At 34.4% G+C, this 19,638-nt stretch overlaps 1 protein-coding gene across 1 annotated transcript in view; it reads left to right on the top strand.

Annotated features, from left to right (window-relative positions):
- The first annotated feature begins 4,812 nt into the window (after positions 1 to 4,812).
- The window catches only part of LOC138693299 (zinc transporter ZIP1-like), a 55,896-nt gene continuing 41,070 nt past the window's right edge, over positions 4,813 to 19,638 (top strand). The window contains exon 1 of the mRNA XM_069817165.1: positions 4,813 to 6,082. Within this exon, the coding sequence (XP_069673266.1) occupies positions 4,873 to 6,082 (1,210 nt within the window). The 5' untranslated portion in view covers positions 4,813 to 4,872. The remainder of the gene's footprint in view (positions 6,083 to 19,638) is intronic.

Raw genomic sequence — 19,638 nt, 5'->3', positions numbered from 1 at the left:
GACATGAATATTAACTTAAGTGACATCATGGTTGAAATTTTAGTCAATGAGAGGAAAACATCACGTGGAAAAATGAGTGGTACACCAGTATTTTTTTTTTTTTTTACACGAAACTCAATGAAAGATAATACCAAAGTTTTATTAGTAAAATAATAATTTTCCTCTTTTGTTACTTCGACGCCTTTTTTATAAGGAATAATTTGAGAAACTGCCAGCAAGTTCTTTAGAAGTTGTATTTTAATTATGAAACCACATAGCATTCGTAAATATTGAACGATTCAAAGCTAAAATATCAGTGTTGTTGTTTCAGTAAACATAAAGAGGCGAAAACAACAGAAGTTCAACAACACCACCACCATCATCATCACCGCCATTATCACATTCCGAATAAAGCTTCGTAGCCGGTGATACATTGTGGTACAAATGAATTCATACCATCATTTTCAAGGTAGTCATATTTTCATTTTACTGATGATGTAGGGTAAAGGTTGGTAATATTGTGATACTAATAATATTATGATAGTACTTTTTGAGAAATGTTTACAGTTTTATTGAGCGAGAGTTTTGTGCAGAAACTTGTCCATGAACATTCCCTTAATACGTTGGCGCAAAAAACTGATCTCCCTCTCGCTCAGTAAAACTGTAAAAAATTCTCAAAAAGAACTGACATAATATAATTAGTATCACAATATTACTAACCTTTACCCTATAGTTTATAAATTCTTTCGTGCATCTGAAGTCCGGCATTCTGTCGATTTTATTTCTCCTTCTTCCTTTGTATTTGTTGAGTAGAATACTGCTTACACTGGTTTTATCCGAAGTTCTTCTAGGATACCTACACTTTTTTCCATTATGAATACATTGTAGGCCCCATAACCTGCTTTGTATACATGTCTTATTTCACTGGCTTACACTTCTAATCGTTTAAGAAGAATAACAATAGAAACTCATTATGACAAATAATACAATAAATTCCGTAGTTATTGGAAACATAAAAAATATATAAAAGCCAAGTTATGAGAATATGAAAACTGGAAACAAAAGAAAACTTTTTAGAATGATAAAAACTCGTATTCATTGAAGTCTTAAAAGAGCAATCAAACAATCGATACTTGCAAACGTGAGGCCATAAAAAAGAGGGAACATGAAATATGTATAATTGCTTGTCATTTTTGTAGCCACGGCAACAACACTCGATATAAATTCGTAGTCATGGAAACAACAGAATAGAAACTCGTATCGATAGAAATATGAAAACGACAGAAGCCATAAGCGTGGAAACATAGAAATTAAAGGCATTCATAGCTTTGCAAATAAAGAAAATAAAAACTCTTGGATATGGAAATATAAAAAACTATAGAAACTGTTCCAAGAGCCACGGCGTTCCAGTGACTAGAGCGCTGGATTCATAATCTTATGGACTCGAATTCGATTCCCTGCATATATCCCCGATTTATGACTTGTGTTGTGCAAGCCCATGGTCCAGGTAATATAGAAGAAAACCCAGGTTCTCCTATGGCACTCTGGGCAACGATTCTGTTGGTAAATTGCTCTACAAAATTGGCTTCATATGGGTGAATGAGAAACAGTCAAACAAAACAATTGGCTTGGAATTGGACTTTAGGCTATTCCACCGTGTCCTGGAATTTGACATTTCCAACGTTTCGGAACTACATACAGGGTAAGACTAGGGTGGTCACCTACTCTGTTGGATTCGTTACGCCAGGCTAATACGGACGACTGAGCCTATTGGCATTACTTCCGAAACGTCGGAAATGTCAAGTTCCAGTACAGGTGGAGTACCTAAATGTCCAATTCCAATCACAGTCACCGTGAAAGCCTAACAACTAAAAAAGGACAAGTGGCATTTGTATTAGTATTAACATAAAATTATACAATTCTGTGGTCATAAAAACAGAAAAGGGGTTATAATTGTTGGCTATAAAAACAAAAACCCATTGTCCAGGATCCTAAAAAGAAAAGAAACTCATAGTCTTGAGACAAAAGAAAATCAACTCTGAGTCCTGAGACATAAAAGCAAGAGAAACTCAGAGTCTTTGGACGTATAGTGGACCTAAAACAACCAAAACCCATAATAATGGGACATAAAAGTAGAAAAATTCATAGTCATGAGGCATAAAGCAAAACAAAGTCATAGTCTTAGGACATGAAATTGAGACAAAACAAAATAAACTCATAGTCATGGGACATAAAAACAAAAAAAAAACAAAAACAAAAACTCATGATCAAGGGACATGAAACATAAAACCAGAAAACTCTTAGTTACGGGACATAATTCAAAATACATCTATAATCTTAGAACATAAAGGTGAGACAAAACAAAACAAAACTCATAGTCATGAGACATAAAAGCAAAAGAAACGCACATTTTCGGGACTTACAACAAAAGAAACTCATAATGATGAGACATGAAGTATGAAACCGGGGCATAAAGCAAAATAATTTCATAGTTTTTTTTTTATTTATTTGGTTATTTAACGACGCTGTATCAACTACTAGGTTATTTAGCGTCGATGAGTTTGGTGATAGCGAGATGATATTTGGCGAGATGAGGCCGAGGATTCGCCATAGATTACCTTGCATTCGCATTACGGTTGGGGAAAACCTCGGAAAAAACCCAACCAGGTAATCAGCCCAAGCGGGGCTCGAACCCGCGCCCGAACGCAACTTCAGACTGGCAAGCAAGCGCCTTAACCGACTGAGCCACGCCGGTGGCTATTTCATAGTCTTAGGACATAAAATCGAGATGAAATAAAATAACTCATAGTCATTCATTCATTCATTCATAGTGTTCTGCCCAAGGGCAGGTATCTCACCTCAAATCCAGCATTCTCCAGTCTTTCCTATTTTCTGCCTTCGTCTTAGTCTCCGCATATGATCCACTATCTTAATGTCTTCTATTATTTATTATCTTCTTCTGCCTTGAACTCTTCTCCCATTCACCATTCCTTCCAGTGCAACCTTCAGCAGGCAGTTTCTTCTCAGCCAGTGACCCAGCCAATTCCTTTTTTTCTTTCTGATCAGTTTCAGCATTATTCTTTCTTCACCCACTCTTTCAAACACAGCTTCATCTCTTATTCTGTTTGTCCATTTCACACTCTCCATCCTTCTCCATATCCACATTAGAAATGCTTCTAGTCGCTTGTCTTCATTTCGCAATAATGTCCATGTTTCTGCCCCATACAATGCTACACTCCACAAAAAGCATTTCACTTGTCTTTTCCTTAGTTCGTTTTCCTGGGGTCCACAGAAGATGTTCCTTTTTTCATTGAAAGCTTCCTTTGCCATTGCTATACTTCTTTTGACTTCCTGACAGCAGTTCATGTTACTGCTTATAGTATACCTAACTCATAGTGTATAGTAGTGGCAAAAAAACCGGACCGACCCTTGTAGCTGATTTCAGAGCCTTGTTCACTCCAGAGCACGATAGACTGGTAACTAAGACTTTCGTGGTTCGAATCCTGCCTGGAAAGGAAACTTTTTTTGTTCCTTATTCAAATTTATTCCCAATACTTTTCGATTGCAGCGATATTTTACAACTTAATTAACTTATTATTCCCAGAACATGAATTTTACCATCTTACTGTATTTTCTAATGGCTTTCGAAATGGGCTACGTCAGCAGTCGAAACTACAACAATTTCAATAGATTACTCGCTATCTTGTGAATGCGGACGTGGCATGCGCAGTGGCTCATTTCGGGGACTTTGATTATTCCGTCGGTCCGGTTTTTTTTTGCCACTACTGTACATAAAAACGAAAGGAACTCATATTCTTCGGACATAAAACGAAGAAAACTCATAGTCATTGTATGTGAAACCAGAGAAACTCATAATCTTGAGACATAAAACAAAGAAACCCGTAGTCTTGGAATATGAATTAAAAACTGAGTAATAGACGTAAAAATGAAAAAAAAAAAACTCATAATCTTGAGACATAAAGCAAAATGAATTCATAGTATTGAGACATAAAAACGAAAGAAACCCACATATTGGGACATAAAACAAACTTATGATGATGGAACATGAAGTATGAAACCAGAAAAACTCAGTCATGCTATGAACCAAATGTAAGAATATTATGGAACGAATAAATCTATCTATCTATCTATCTATCTATCTATCTATCTATCTATCTATCTATCTATCTGTCTGTCTGTCTGTCTGTCTGTCTGTCTGTCTGTCTGTCTGTCTGTCTGTCTGTCTGTCTGTCTGTCTGTCTGTCTGTCTATCTATCTATCTGTCTGTCTGTCTGTCTGTCTGTCTGTCTGTCTGTCTGTCTGTCTGTCTGTCTGTCTGTCTGTCTGTCTGTCTGTCTGTCTGTCTGTCTGTCTGTCTGTCTGTCTGTCTATCTATCTATCTATCTATCTATCTATCTATCTATCTATCTATCTATCTATCTATCTATCTATCTATCTATCTCGGTCTGTCTGTCTGTCTGTCTGTCAAACAAAAGAAACTCGTAGTCTGATGACATACAATTGAGACAAAACAAAATAACTCATGGTCATGGGCAATATGAAACAAAAGTAACTCATTAAATAGCATAAAAACAAAAGGAATCTATAGTCACGTAATATAAAAATAAAATAAATACGTAGTCTTGGAAAGAGAAGTGCATAGTCATTGGAACGTCTTAATAAGAGCCGCGAAGCTGTGTTCTCCGCGCGCCGGCCGTGCGGCAAAGTGGAGTGCTTGGAATCAGAACGCGGACTTCCGCACTGAATCACTGGAGGACCCGTTACCTGCGAGGAGGTCACGTGAGGACATGACGTGCCAGGCAAGCCGCGCTCGCGGCGTGCTCAGTTCTTGCAAGACGGGCTCGCCGCACACACGCAGCATGCAGAGCCGGCATGGAACTCGTGTCCACCAAGATCCTCGTCCTCACGCTGCTCGGCGTCATCCGCCTCTTCTTCGGACTCGTGCCCCTCAAGATCACCAAGAAGCTGAAGCTCTGGGGCGAGAGCGGCGTGTCGCAGCAGCTGGTCCAGCTCAGACGCCAGAGGGTTGACACCGCCATCTCTCTCTGCCTGTGCTTCGGCGGCGGTGTGCTGCTCGCCACCTGCTTCATACACATGATCCCGGAGGTCAGGGAATCCCTCGAGGTCGTCAAGCAGAGCGGTAGCAGCGTTATCTCCAGCGACAACAGCTTTCCGATTGCCGAACTTCTCATCTGCTGTGGATTCTTCCTCGTTTACGTCATTGAAGAAGTTGCTCACCGTTTGTTTGTCCATTCAGGCCACAGGGAACCTTGTGTGACAACTGAAGTTAAGCAAAATAATTGTTCCACAATAGAAACAGAACTAAAAAAGACTGAAGAATCAGATAAGTTCAGTTTCCATGGTGATTCGGATGTGACTACTTCTCGTAGTAGGCCAAGGACAGCTAAAATAGCTCCAGCTTCTTCCCAAGTGCATCTTATATCATCGACTTTGTCTTTGGAACAGGTGACGAAAGATGCAGAAGCGTACGCAGTGCCTCAGAACTCTACAATCATCTCGGTTGCTAGTGCCAACGGTTGTCATCCTTGTGATGGTAACAAGAGCGAAGGACCTCACCATCACCACAGTGGATTTGCGTTAGGAAGCCTCAAACAGGAGTCCCTTGTGGGGAGCTTACGTCGATTCCTAGTGGTAGTAGCCCTCTCCTTCCACTCCGTGTTCGAAGGCCTCGCCATCGGACTCCAGCAGACTCAACGCGATGTGTGGTATCTGTTTACAGCTGTTTCTATACACGCTTGTGCCATTCTGTTCTGTATAGGACTCGAGTTGGTGACTTCGGGTGTGAAGTTGTTAAACCTTGTATTATATATTGTGATATTGTCCCTCGTGTCGCCGCTAGGCGTAGTGATCGGAATTCTGGTGACAGTGCATTCGAGTAATGAAGGTGCCACACAAGATTTGATAGTGGCAGTGTTGCAAGGCATAGCCGGGGGAACTATACTGTACATAACATTCTTTGAAGTGTTGGACCGCGAGAAGAGGAAAGAGACGGGATGTGGCATCGTCAGAATTGTGTTCATACTCGTTGGGTTCTCCGTCATGGTGATTCTTCAGGCTCTAGGTGAGTAAAACATTCATTGCAATATGAAGTAAGAAACGTTCTACCGTCCACACCTGTGGAGTATCGGTTAGCGCGTCTGACCGCGAAATCAGGTGGCCCGGGTTCGATTCCCGGTTGGGGCAAGTTATCTGGTTGAGTAAGTATATAATAAATTTTCAATCTTAAGACATATCAACTTGTAAGTGTTTATTTGCTATTTAATAAGATATATGAACGTTTTCGCCGTTTGGGGCATCTTCAGATATAACAAAGACATATAATCTGAACCTATATATTTTTGTTATATCTGAAGATGCCCCAAACGGCGAAAACGTTCATATATCTTATTAAATAGCAAATAAACATTTGCAAGTTGATATGTCTTAAGATTGAAAATTTATTATATACTTATTTAATAATTCACTAGGCATATTGAAATATAAACATGAATTGTAAATTATCTGGTTGAGGTTTTTTCCGGGGTTTTCCCTCAACCCAATATGAGCAAATGGTGGATAACACTCGGTGCTAGACTCCGGACTCATTTCACCGGCATTATCACCATCTCATTCAGACGCTAAATAACCTTAGCTGTTGATAAAGCGTCGTAAAATAACCTACTAAAAAAACATTCTACCAGGTCTGAAGAGTGAGATTTCTGCGTGATTTTATCTTTAGTTTGTTCAGTCTAGAAATACCTCAGCGTTGTTCTCATAGCTAATTCAAAATGATCTGCAGCAATAGTTTCCCGCTGCTTTATGTTTTGGTGGTTACAAATTAAAGTGTTGATTGAATAAATTGAAATAGCTAGAAAAACATGATCTAAAAGCGTACTTTTCTACGTTATATTTCACTTAAATCTGAATTAAATTTTTCTCCAAAAAGTCCAATTTTCGCATAACGAAACTATATAATTTTCAATGAAATATATACAGTAATTGTTTCTTTGACCTCCTAAAGAACCTTTTGAAGTATACGACGGGATATATAATATACTGAATTTACAGTTTATTCTGCTAAAATGTCTTTCTCCAGTAGAGTAAAAGACTTCACTTTATTTATCTGCGGTAAATCATACGGCGATAATTTAATTATAGTGTATCACAGCGCCGGTATTAATATAGCCTGATTCATTGTTATCTCGAGTAGACTTTATAAAATGGAATATTGTTATCCTTGTTGCTTAGTCGAATGTCCGAAGTCAAGCTTCAACCTCATAAGTAACACTAGTAAGGCATCGTTCATGAGGCAATTAGGCCAGGAGATAATGGAGTAATGTGACCAGTTCCTTTTCTCCTTCATTACATACATCGCTGACTAGTAACATATTACACTAATCACGTAATCAGATTTCAGATGTATACAAACAATATTATTGTTCTTCCTCTGACACGTATCGTCAAGTGAGATACTGCCTGATAATAGATGTATAATACATATCAGCTAGGACCTCAATCAGAGGTAAATGGCACATTTGATAAACTCAAATATTGCGACGTTTAGTATTTTGTGATTCTATAATATTTAACCTCATAAAATAATATTGATCTTATACTTAATTGATTTCATATTTATACAGAATTATTTACATATTATATTGACAATAAATATGTGTGTTAACCACTAAAAAGTAAACAATTACATTGTTGTGAATACGAAGAACGTAAAAAGAAAGCGGGTAGAATGTTTATTGAATTATTACAGACTTGTTTTTTTTTTTTTTTTTTTTTTAGAATTAAATTACCTGTACATATTACATCAATAATATAAAGTACGTAGGTATATAAATCAGTCCTATTTCGAAAGTCAACAAAAGCACGACATAATGCAATGAAAGGTACTACTGTAGGTAATTTAAAATATAACTTATTAGCTGTTTCGTGTTCGCCATATTTGTACGTCGTATGAAAAATAGGTAGTTATTCTTATTTAGACATAATATACAAGTCAATCTCAAGATGTGTCAAGAGATAAGGTTTCTAACCTCACAGAAATACCTTCCTTACTCCTGTTTAAGCAGCAGACGGAATATTAAATAGTGGCCAATCATGGTACACGCAAAGGTTGACGCGCGCATGACAATAACGCCTGGCTCCTACAAATATACGTATGAATATTATCGGCGGTTGCGTTGTCGTTGTTTGTATAGTCAAGAACGATATAGTTTGTAATCATTTAGTACTAACATTAGAACATAGGTAAGACTAAGGTATCATAATCCTTAGTCTAAATTATGGGTTTACGAGCTGTCATTACTATGTTTTCAAAAGCTGCAACAGATGTCGTAGAAGTATCACTCATGTGTGAAATTTATTCAGATGATTATCTCGTTCGAGTCTGGCGAGATATATGTTGTCATAACATTCCGTCTCAACTAAACAAATTACAGTAGGTATATAAAATTAATTAGTCGGGATGAATCTTATTTCAGCTAATATCCTATAGAGAATGTTTATTTAAAAAATAAGTGTCAAGTATACAAAAAAAATTAATGAAATATACAGTGGAATAAAATTAGTACATGTATCCGTCGTTTACAATACAAGCATTAAATGCCAAATTACACAAAAACTAATGCTGTTTCATTGAGTTCATTTTGATTTCACAAAAGAACTCTGAAAGGTTCGGAAGTCGCCGCTGTATTCCTTAATAGCATTTCCATCGCAAAATTAAGGACAAAAAAATATTCATATCCGCATACTTGGCATTAGAAAATGTGTACGGTATCATGAATTGAAATTAAAAAATCCTTGATTGTTTAATGTTGAAAATGGCATTAATAAATATTTGTATTCCTAGTGAAAATCCATTCTTCGAATCGATCATAGTGGTAGATATCCTCTGAGTTTTTTTTATTTTTATTTTTTTTTAATACTTAAAATGCATTAATTTTATATCGAAGGGTCACCAAAAAAATCCGGGTGTAGAATCCGGGTAACGGAATCAGGAAATATAATACGTAAGTTTTATGTGCAATATGTCAAGTACTCCTTGGTTTTCTACGAGGTCCATCTCATTTTATTCTGTAATGTGCCTCGTGGTTTTCCCTTACTTCCCCTTAAATTCTCTAACGTTTCTTCAAATGAAACGGCGAATATTTGAGTAAGACAAGTGGCCAACAGGCTTGGAGCTCACACAAAATTTTCTCTCAGCCCCAGTTTCCCCTGCAAGCGATTGTGTATAGCATTTAAGTGTTTTTCCCCTCATTCATTCATTCATTCATTCATTCATTCATTCATTCATTCATTCATTCATTCATTCATTTGGACAAGCCACTTCCCCGATTTGAGTTGCTGTTCACTCTCTCGGTTCAGTACATCGTGAGGTACTAAACTGCACTTTCATTTTCCCCCTATTACCTGATCACCTGCTTAAATTTAGTGAATTTCTAGCTATTAGATCCACTTCATTACTGACAACACTTTCTCGAATACACGCAAGTTTCGGATATCACGATAGTTATTCATTTTGTAAGTGTTCGTACAATTTTCAGACCCTTTACAGGCAAGCTACTGTAACAAACTATATTTAGTAGGCTAATTCAGACAGCATATCGTGTGTATATTTTATATTGTGATTATAATATAACATAATATAATGTATTACGGAAATACAATTGCTATTTCTTTATATAGCGAGTCGTATGTGAAGTTATTGTTTTAATCACATACTGCTGTATAACTGAATCATTTTTTTTAGAACTATTGAGTATTAATTTCTCTATTCTTATTTAAGGTAAGGAAAAATGAGTTAAACATAAATAAACAAATAATAATAATAATAATAATAATAATAATAATAATAATAATAATAATAATAATAAGCCTAAAAAATAAAAGTAATGAATCTGTAGTGTATTGTACTGTGTGTTATTTCATGAAGAAAAATTACTTTTTTAAGCCATGAAAATTTATTTAGTAACATTAATTTTTTTTAGGTTCAAAGTTGGTAGCATTGAAGTATTAGCATTTTTTATTATTGGTACGTCACTACATATTATTATAAGTATACCACAGTCTAGTATATACAGTCACGAAACTTGAGTTGTTGAGGGTACTAGGAACAATAGACTGTGCCGGTACTATTTCGCATTGCGTGTAATGAGGCGATAGTAGCGATCCTAGTGGTTAGCAACTATCTATGGATGCATATTCCCTACGTATTGAGCTTCGTGACTATGTACTAGACCGTGAGTATACGTAGTTCCCGAAAATACGTAACAGAAATATTTGTTGACAATGGCCACTTGTTGCCAGGAGACAGACAAGAAAAATTTTATAATTTAATAAGTTTAGTTATTAATAACATGGCAGACCATTATGTTGTAAATGAAAAAGTTATCAGAAACATTAAATATCAAGCTACCATTAGAATTACTATGGCGTGGAGGGAAGAAGCTCCTGTTAGGTGGTTATATATGTTTCAAAAGCAGGAAGGAGGCAGAAAACAAAATTTACTGGAATTCTAATAAGGCAAGACAATTGGACGTAGCTTTTTCACATTATAAGGTGAGGTTATATTCAAATTGAATTCTTCCATAGCTTGTAATGTATTGCAATAAATATAAAATATGATGGTGTAGTGTATCATTTTTCTGTGCCGTTCGAGAATTTCCATTTTGGGAAAACAAAAGTTAAATAAATCGGGAAATTGTCAGTAGGGAATTCGGATTCGGGAAAATTGATCTCGAGAAATATATACTGTAGCTCGGGAAAATGGATAGGCCTATTCGGGAATGTGGATTCGGGAAAATGTACGGGAATCAAAAGATCAGAAAATCGCATTTAGAAATTTCTTGACGTAAGTACGTCTATATATGGAAGAGTAATTATGCTTAAAAAGAAATGTTAATAGATATTTACGTCAAACTCATAGGAACCAAGATCCCTCTATATAATTTTTTCCTCCCCGAGAACTTCACTCTGTGACTTACACTTTTATTTATCTTCGAGTGATAAATAAGCAACAACACGTTTTTCCTAGTTTTGTTTATCGTTCTTTTGCGTCGAAAAAATCACTTGCGTTTTAGCCTAGATCATATATATCCAGATTGACGGTAACATCTTTTGTCATATTTACTATGCTACCATCTAGTTGTTACATAAGGAGTCACGTCATAACTCCCATTTGAATTGCATTAGCGACTGTACTGCCATCTCGTGTTCGTTACGGCGGACGGGTGGCGATCCTGGCGGTTCTTCTCTCCAAAGTGCAAACGATTTTAACATAGGAATGAGCAATCTATATGTGATCTGGGGTTCTAGTGATACCAAATTTAACAAAACGACGACAATGAAATTAATGTGGATTACAGGGGAAGAATGGGACAGGCCTATTTATGGCAATAATATGGCCCATTTTGCAAACTCAAAATTGAGGCATTAACAAGAAATCGCCGAAAAATATTATCTGAAACCCTCTATCAGAGGCAGGATTATTTTACATGCCGAAAATAATATACGACAAAAACCTTCCAGTTTTACATTCTTCCCGAAGTAAGCCATGATAAGTACCGGAACTTTCATAAGTCCGTGAAACAATTTATAAATTCACCATAAATAAACTAAGCAACGGATCCTACATTTTATTACATACAAATGTAGATAAACTCTCCAATTTCCTTTTCTTTCTTTTTTTTTTTACATATTTCACAAATGCCCAATGTGTCCACCCTTGCTTATACGGCAGACATCTATTCGATAATCTATTTCATCCCACACGCGTGTCAGCATATCACGATTGATCAGTGCCACAGCCACGATGATATGGTTGCGAAGTTCCTGAACGTTAGCGGAGAGTGGAGGTACAAAAGCAATGTCCTTCACAAATTCCCACAAGAAGAAACCGAAAGGTGTTAAATCTGGCTCCTTTTTTAAATATGATATGACTCTAACACACACAATGTTTTCTCAAGTTTATTTAACTCCTTATTGACTGTTACTAAAATGTCTTAGCAACCAATTCACTACTACCGTACTCCTCCTAGCGGCAAACTACGGCAACTATGCGATACAAACTTTTTCGTAAGAAACCTAATGTAATTCACTACTACTCCCCCTAGCAGCAAACCACGTCAATTATACGATGATGGATTTTCTCTAACAAAACTTGGAAAGTTTCTCGTTCTATTGGTACAAGAATTACAATTATTCGTTGCTTAATTTATTTGTGGTGAATTTCTAAAATATTTCACGGACTTATGAAAGACGGTGTATTTGATTGTCCTTTAAAATTTATTGTCTTCATTGTCCCTTTGAAATAACTTATGACAAGCTTTTGAAGAAAAAGACCTAAAATGGACGTAATATCTTAACTACCCATGAGGGGCAGAAATGCTGCAAGCATAATCCATTATCTTCTGCCGGACTATGACCCGTAGGGTTATAATGCGGCGAAAGACAAAACTATGGTCCATCCTTGTATCTCTGATACTAATATTAAATTATAATTTCAAGTATATCGATGAATAAAAATTTCAATTAATATTGAAATAGATTTCATAAAGAAAAATAATAACATTTAGAACTAGTCAGTTCCAAGGTGTGTCCCATGGAAACACAGCGACGGAACGCAGTATAAAGATACCAAAATCGGTATTGACTCAATAAAACGGAATGTCAGAATTACCCAGATAACCACAGTTTCTCACGATACCAAATAGCCTTTGTAGTTATAGTCTGGAATAACTTAAGTTTCTGCATCTTACTGGCCTTGGGCGGGCACGTTTGTGCTCTAGTCGATACTGTTCTAAATATGGGCAAATACAGTTATTTATGTCTGTCCCCCACAAAAATCGTTAATAAATAATTTGTCATCTTGCTACTCGCTTTTAGCTTTGTACAGTGCACGGTTGAATCGTCTCTACAGAGGTCATTCGATGTGTTAGCCAATGTCACTGCGACCTTTAAATTCGTTCCCGTTTTTTCATATTTGTTACGTTATTTGTAGGAATTATATTTGTTTCATGTTACTAATTTATTAGACATATTCTTGTTTGTGAACCTTGTGCACTTCTCAGCACAGAATTGTGTATAAAATATATAAAGAGGTACTTACACAAACGTACAGAAAATTGCAAAAAAAAGGTATGAAATATAAATAAGCAATTTAATAATTATTATATTGTTCGATAAATTTGTAGTGTTCTTTATTAAATCCAAAATAATTAATTTATTTAATATATTCGAAATTGACTTAGTGTCCACACACTCTATAGTATACATGCATACCTTTTATATTTTCATATGTATATGATTCTTAATAATGACACATACCTTCTCATTCGTTTTACGCAAATATCAAGTTATTTTTCATGTTACCAGTGATATTTATGTTCGCAGCTTATTTTATTGTTTCATGTTTTCTGATAAAGTGATCTGGATCTTCATTATTTCTAAAATATTATTTAAGAAGTTCATGGTTTCTCATAGCGTGTTTTGAGAATCGTGGTTTTTTTCATATCATGTTTGCAAGGATCATGGCTTCTGGTATAGTTTTTGTAATGTTACAAAGTTCGTATGTTTTGATATGTCTTTCGGGAGTTTCATGAATCCTTATATAACCTACGATAAATTTATGGTTTCTAATATAACCTTGAAGGTACATGGTTTCTAATATATTCTTTGAGAGGTTAATGGTTCCTAATGTATACTTTGGGATGTGAATGGTGTCTGATGTATTCTTTGGGATGTTTATTGTGTCTAATAAATACTGTTGGGGGAGTTTATGGCTTCTAAAAGTATGGAATGGTCCTGGTTTCCTATATCTTGTATATAACTTTAAAAACGTATCGTGTTCTTGGGAGAATCATAACGACTAACGTCGTGTTTCAGAGATTCATGATTTCTAGTAGGCCTAAATATCTTATTCAGAATATTTTTCTGTTATTATGTATGAAACGGTAAATATTGCTGATATTGATTGTGTTTGGAATGGTGAGACATCTAAAATCTTGTTTTGGGCACAGAGAACTTATATTGTGCTTGGAAGATCCATGGATTCTATTTTCGTGTCTGAAAAGTTCATGGTTTCTCTTATCTTGTTCAGGAGCATCGTAGTTTCCCATATCATCCTCAGGAAATTCAAGTCTTTCCTTATTGTGCTTGGGACATTCATGGCTTCCCGTATCGGAATTTGGATATGTATTGCTTATCATATTGTGTTTGGAAGGATATTGGCTTCTAGTATTGTATTTGGAAGACTCACGGCTGCTCAGATCTTATTTTGGAAGTTCGTTACATATTGTGTTTGGAAGATTCATGGCTTCCCGTATCAAATTTTTAACAGTTCATGGTTTCCAACGTCACATTTGGAAGTTTCATAGCATTTTATATCGTGTTGGAAGGTTCGTATTTTTTATATCTTCTTTGAGAGGTTCCTAAATTTTCTGGTATCTTGTTTGACAGTTTTGTGTTTGAGATATTTTTGTAGGAGATTTATGCTTTTTGTTATCTTCTTTTGACATTTCAGGACTTTTGAAATTACTAGTTTGAAAGCTCATTGTTTCTTATATCTTACTTAAGAGATTCATAGTTTTGACACTGTGTTTTTTATGTTCTGCGTTACAAAGTTCATGACTTCTGATATCGTGTTTTTATGTGTTCGTCGCTTGAAGCTCTGATTGTAGAGGCGTTATTTATTTGTTATAACTTTTTGCTTTCCATTGGGTCTCTGTCTTCTTAGAAATGTTTCTTGCCTGTTAGATGGGCGGTGCTGTGTTCTACTTTATTGAAATTTATCTCCGGTACCTGTACAGACTTTGAGGCTAATAACCTCAGCGAAGGAAAACAATTTACTTATTCAATGACTAGTACGTCATTGTGTGGTTTCACTGCCTAATGAATAATGAATCTGGAACGAGAAACTATTGACCAAAGTAGGTACAGAAAGTCAAATTGGGTCAACCATAGCAATTAATTGGAGACGCTCAAGCTATTGTTAGGCACTTCGGGCTTGATCAATGGCTCACGCTATCGGAAGAGAACCGTGTTTTCAGTGCGTAACATCCAAACAGTATCATTTTATCCTAATTCAGAATTCCTCATCAATTCCTCATTTATCAGTTGGAGCCTCAGTGAGTACTGTATTTATGTATCTTCACTGACATAATATAAGTGTGTGCAAATCTATATAGTATGCAGTCGAATGTATATTTTAATAAATACGCTACATTGATTATGTTACTTTATAAATTATACAAATACAGTGCAGTTATGCCTATATACAATATGTATAACAATACTTTTAAGAATTTTTTATTGTTGAACATTATGTGAACGAGAAACAGTTGAATAAATCTTTCGGAAGTGTATTTGTGACTTAACTTTCGTTGTTTCAGATAATGGAGATATAGTGCATTAGATACATGTTTAAAAACATAGTGTGTCGCACCGTTAAACATTATCATGTCGTATCTCCTATGATAATCAATCGCACTGTAATTTTTAGGATTCATAGATCAATGTCTAAGGAAAACATTGAACAAATTTCGAAATCAAAATCATTTTTGTAAAGTGAGAAAAAAAAGTAACTTCGAAGTTACCTGTTCAAAATAGACATTGACACCCTCGTTGAATGTATATTTTAATAAATACGCTACATTGATTACGTTACTTTATAAATTATGCAAATACAATGCAGTTATGCCCATAGACAATATGTATAACAATACTTTTAAGAATTTGCTTTTATTGTTGAACATTATGTCAAAGAGAAACAGTTGAATAAATCTTTCGGAAGTGTATTTGTGACTTAACTTTCGTTGTTTCAGATACTGGAGATATAGTGCAGTAGATAGATGTTTAAAAATATGGTGTGTCGCACTGTTAAACTTTATCATGCGATCACCTATGATAGCCAATCAATCGCGCTGTAATTATAAGGATTCATAGATCAATGTCTAAGGCAAGCATAGAAAACATTTCGAAATCAAAATCATTTTTGTAAAGTGAGAAAAAAAAGTAACTTCGAAGCGACCTGTTCAAAATAGACATCGACACCCTCAGATGCATCCCAAGTCAGCAAAGACCTTCAGTAGACGAAGTAGGAAACAAATTATAACATACTGTATTGGGTGAGTACGTTAATCACATTAGCTGCAATGTATCCGGAGTTAGATAATAGGCGAGTCTTCGAATAAGAATATTTAAGCCTTTAAGTCGAATCTCGCCAGTTGTGCACATCGGTTATAACAGTAACATATCATTTTGTGAAAGGCGAATAGAGATATTTTCGGAAAAAAAAAAATATAAATTAACCTTCAAAACCCATGGGAATGTGCAAAACGAACAAGAGACCTTAGGTCACCATTATTTTGCTTTTAATCCATATCTGCACGAGTATGGGGTTTTCGGCCTGTCAAATGAAGCACAACTGCACATTAGCTAATTGCTTCGGATGACGGAATATCCAAGAGCGCCGTTTTTCATGCAGATTCTCGTTGAAAACTGTGCAATGCTCTAACACATGAATTAAAACGTGATGTCTCAGGGTCCTCTGTGGAACTGGGAAATTATGTTCTCACACGCTGCGAATTGTGTAGAACAATAACACAGTGACCTTAATTAAGATGAGAAACAAAACAATGTCGCCGTGCACAATGTGGACCTCTTGCAGTAATACCAACAGAAAAGGGAACATTTTGAAAGCCAGAGTGCTCATATTCACGCAGTGAAAACGTGAGTAATGGAGAGGAAGAACTCTTAATCCTTTCTTATTCCCGGCATTAACATGAGATGTAAAGGCTGGTTCACAATGAACCGGGAACGGAAACTACGCAAAAGGATATAATGTTTAAATACATTTATTTTAACAAAATTTTCGGTTAATTGTGAATTCTCGTATTTAAATATATTTATTTTAACAATATTTCCGGTTAATTGTGAATGCTCATATTTAAATACATTTATTTTAACAATATATCCGGTTAATTGTGAATGCTCACATTCAAATACATTTATTTTAACAATATTTCCGGTTAATTGTGAATGCTTACATTTAAATAAATTTATTTTAACAATATATCCGGTTCATTATGAATGCTCACATTTAAACACATTTCAACAATATTTCCGGTTAATTGTGAATGCTCACATTTAAATACATTTATTTTAACAATATTTCCGGTTCATTGTTAATGCTCACATTTAAATACATTTATTTTAACAATATTTTCGGTTAATTGTGAATGTTTACATTTAAATACATTTATTTTAACAATATATCCGGTTCATTATGAATGCTCACATTTAAACACATTTTAACAATATTTCCGGTTAATTGTGAATGCTCACATTTAAATACATTTATTTTAACAATATTTCCTGTTCATTGTTAATGTTCACATTTAAATACATTTATTTTAACAATATTTCCGATTAATTGTGAATGCTCACATTTAAATACATTTATTTTAACAATATTTCCGGTTAACTGTGAATGCTCACATTTAAATACATTTATTTTAACAATATTCCGATTAATTGTGAATGCTCACATTTAAATACATTTATTTTAACAATATTTCCGGTTCATTGTGAATGCTCACATTTAAATACATTTATTTTAACAATATTTCCGGTTAATTGTGAATGCTCATATTTAAATACATTTTTAACATTATTTCCGGTTAATTGTGAATGTTCACATTTAAATACATTTATTTTAACAATATTTCCGGTTCATTGTGAATGCTTATATTTAAATACATTTATTTTAACAATATTTCCGATTAATTGTGATTGCTCAGATTTAAATACATTTATTTTAACAATATTTCCGGTTCATTGTGAATGCTCATATTTAAATACATTTATTTGAACAATATTTCCGATTAATTGTGAATGCTCATAATTAAATACATTTATTTTAACAATATTTCCGATTAATTGTGAATGCTCTCATTTAAATACATTTATTTTAACATTATTTCCGTTCTCGTTCTCGTTGTCGTTTCCATTCCCGGTTTATTGTGAACCAGCCGTAACTCTGTAGTTTTTAGTCCCGAAAGAGAAACATGATATTCAATTAACTGTGTCAGGTTAAATAAAAACATTATTATTATTATTATTATTATTATTATTATTATTATTATTATTATTATTATTATTAATCATAGTACCTGCATACATATCTTCCAAACCTAAATCCACAGATTATACTTTGTTGGTACTAGTATCTCGCATGTTTTGAAACCTGATTTATTTTATTACTAAAGATATCGACAATACGTAACAACCGATGTACGGCAGCGCTTCAACTTTTAACATTGTAATTGTAACATTGTCTTACTCAACGGCTGCTCTGAAGCAGCTATTATTCTTATCACACGTATTGTGAGTTTAACCTTCATGAATTCTCACGGAGGTAATAATGGTGGAACAATACCGAAGCTTTGTAAGAAAAGCTGTATCATTCAAACAAATATCAAAGGTGTTTGTAACAAGTAACAGCGCATGGATGTTGATTCTTTTTACTGATATCAATAACACGAATTTTGCTCATTTTTTTCTATTTCTTGTTAAATCTAGTGAAATGGTTTATATTTAGAGTTTTAGAATTTTCTAAAAACAGAAGCTTGAACTATCTGTTTTATAAGTATTTTAAATATATCTATCCAGTGACTAGCTGTGCAATTAGGGGATCAGCGCAACAGTGGTCTAAGCCAGTTTTTAAAAATGTAGAAAAATCAAGTTAAAATTATATAATTGTGTATTAGTATTATAATGCTGCACAGGGTTGCCGATGTCCTGCGTTTTAATAGGCCTATGTAATTAATGATGTAATTAAAACAGAATTGTTGATTCTCTCAAATTTTTACTAAAATACTTAAAAATTCTCTTCAACTAGGCCTCATTTAAAATCATATAAGCATTGAACAGTGATGATGAACAAAACTAACAGATACTATTGTTACGTCCGTCTGTGTAAAGCAATTTCTCTTAAATTGAAAGTATTATAAGCATATTCGAGTTCAGTATCTACAAGTCTATGTAAACGGAAATGATGAACATCAAATACAATAAATTTGACTAAAAATGACATCTTTATATAAAATGCAACAAATTTGACTAAAATGACATCTTTACATAAAATGCAACAAATTTGACTAAAAATGACATCTTTATATAAAATACAACAAATTTTACTAAAAATTACATCTTTATATAAAATGCAACAAATTTAACTAAAAATGACATCTTTATATAAAATGCAACAAATTTAACTAAAAATTACATCTTTATATAAAATGCAACAAGTTTAACTAAAATGACATCTATATATAAAATGAAACAAATTTGAGTAAAAATGACATCTTTATATAAAATGCAACAAATCTAATTAACCCTCGTATGGTAACATGAAATTTTCTAACATAAATGGTAACGTGGTTTGTCATTAGACCCCTTATTATATTCAAGTTTGAAGACTGAAATATGGAAGAAATGTAATATATTCTTTAATATTACATAGAACCAATATGCTTACACTAATAGAATTGAAAAAAGAAAACATGTTGGTCTACAAAAACCAACAATAAAACTGTTCATTCGTCTAAGCTATTCCGGTGGACCCCTATG

Source organism: Periplaneta americana, chromosome 17 (assembly GCF_040183065.1).
Source record: "Periplaneta americana isolate PAMFEO1 chromosome 17, P.americana_PAMFEO1_priV1, whole genome shotgun sequence".
Lineage (NCBI taxonomy): Eukaryota > Metazoa > Arthropoda > Insecta > Blattodea > Blattidae > Periplaneta > Periplaneta americana.
Note: the sequence above shows the minus strand (reverse complement) of the source record. Positions and strands in the feature narration are given on the sequence as shown.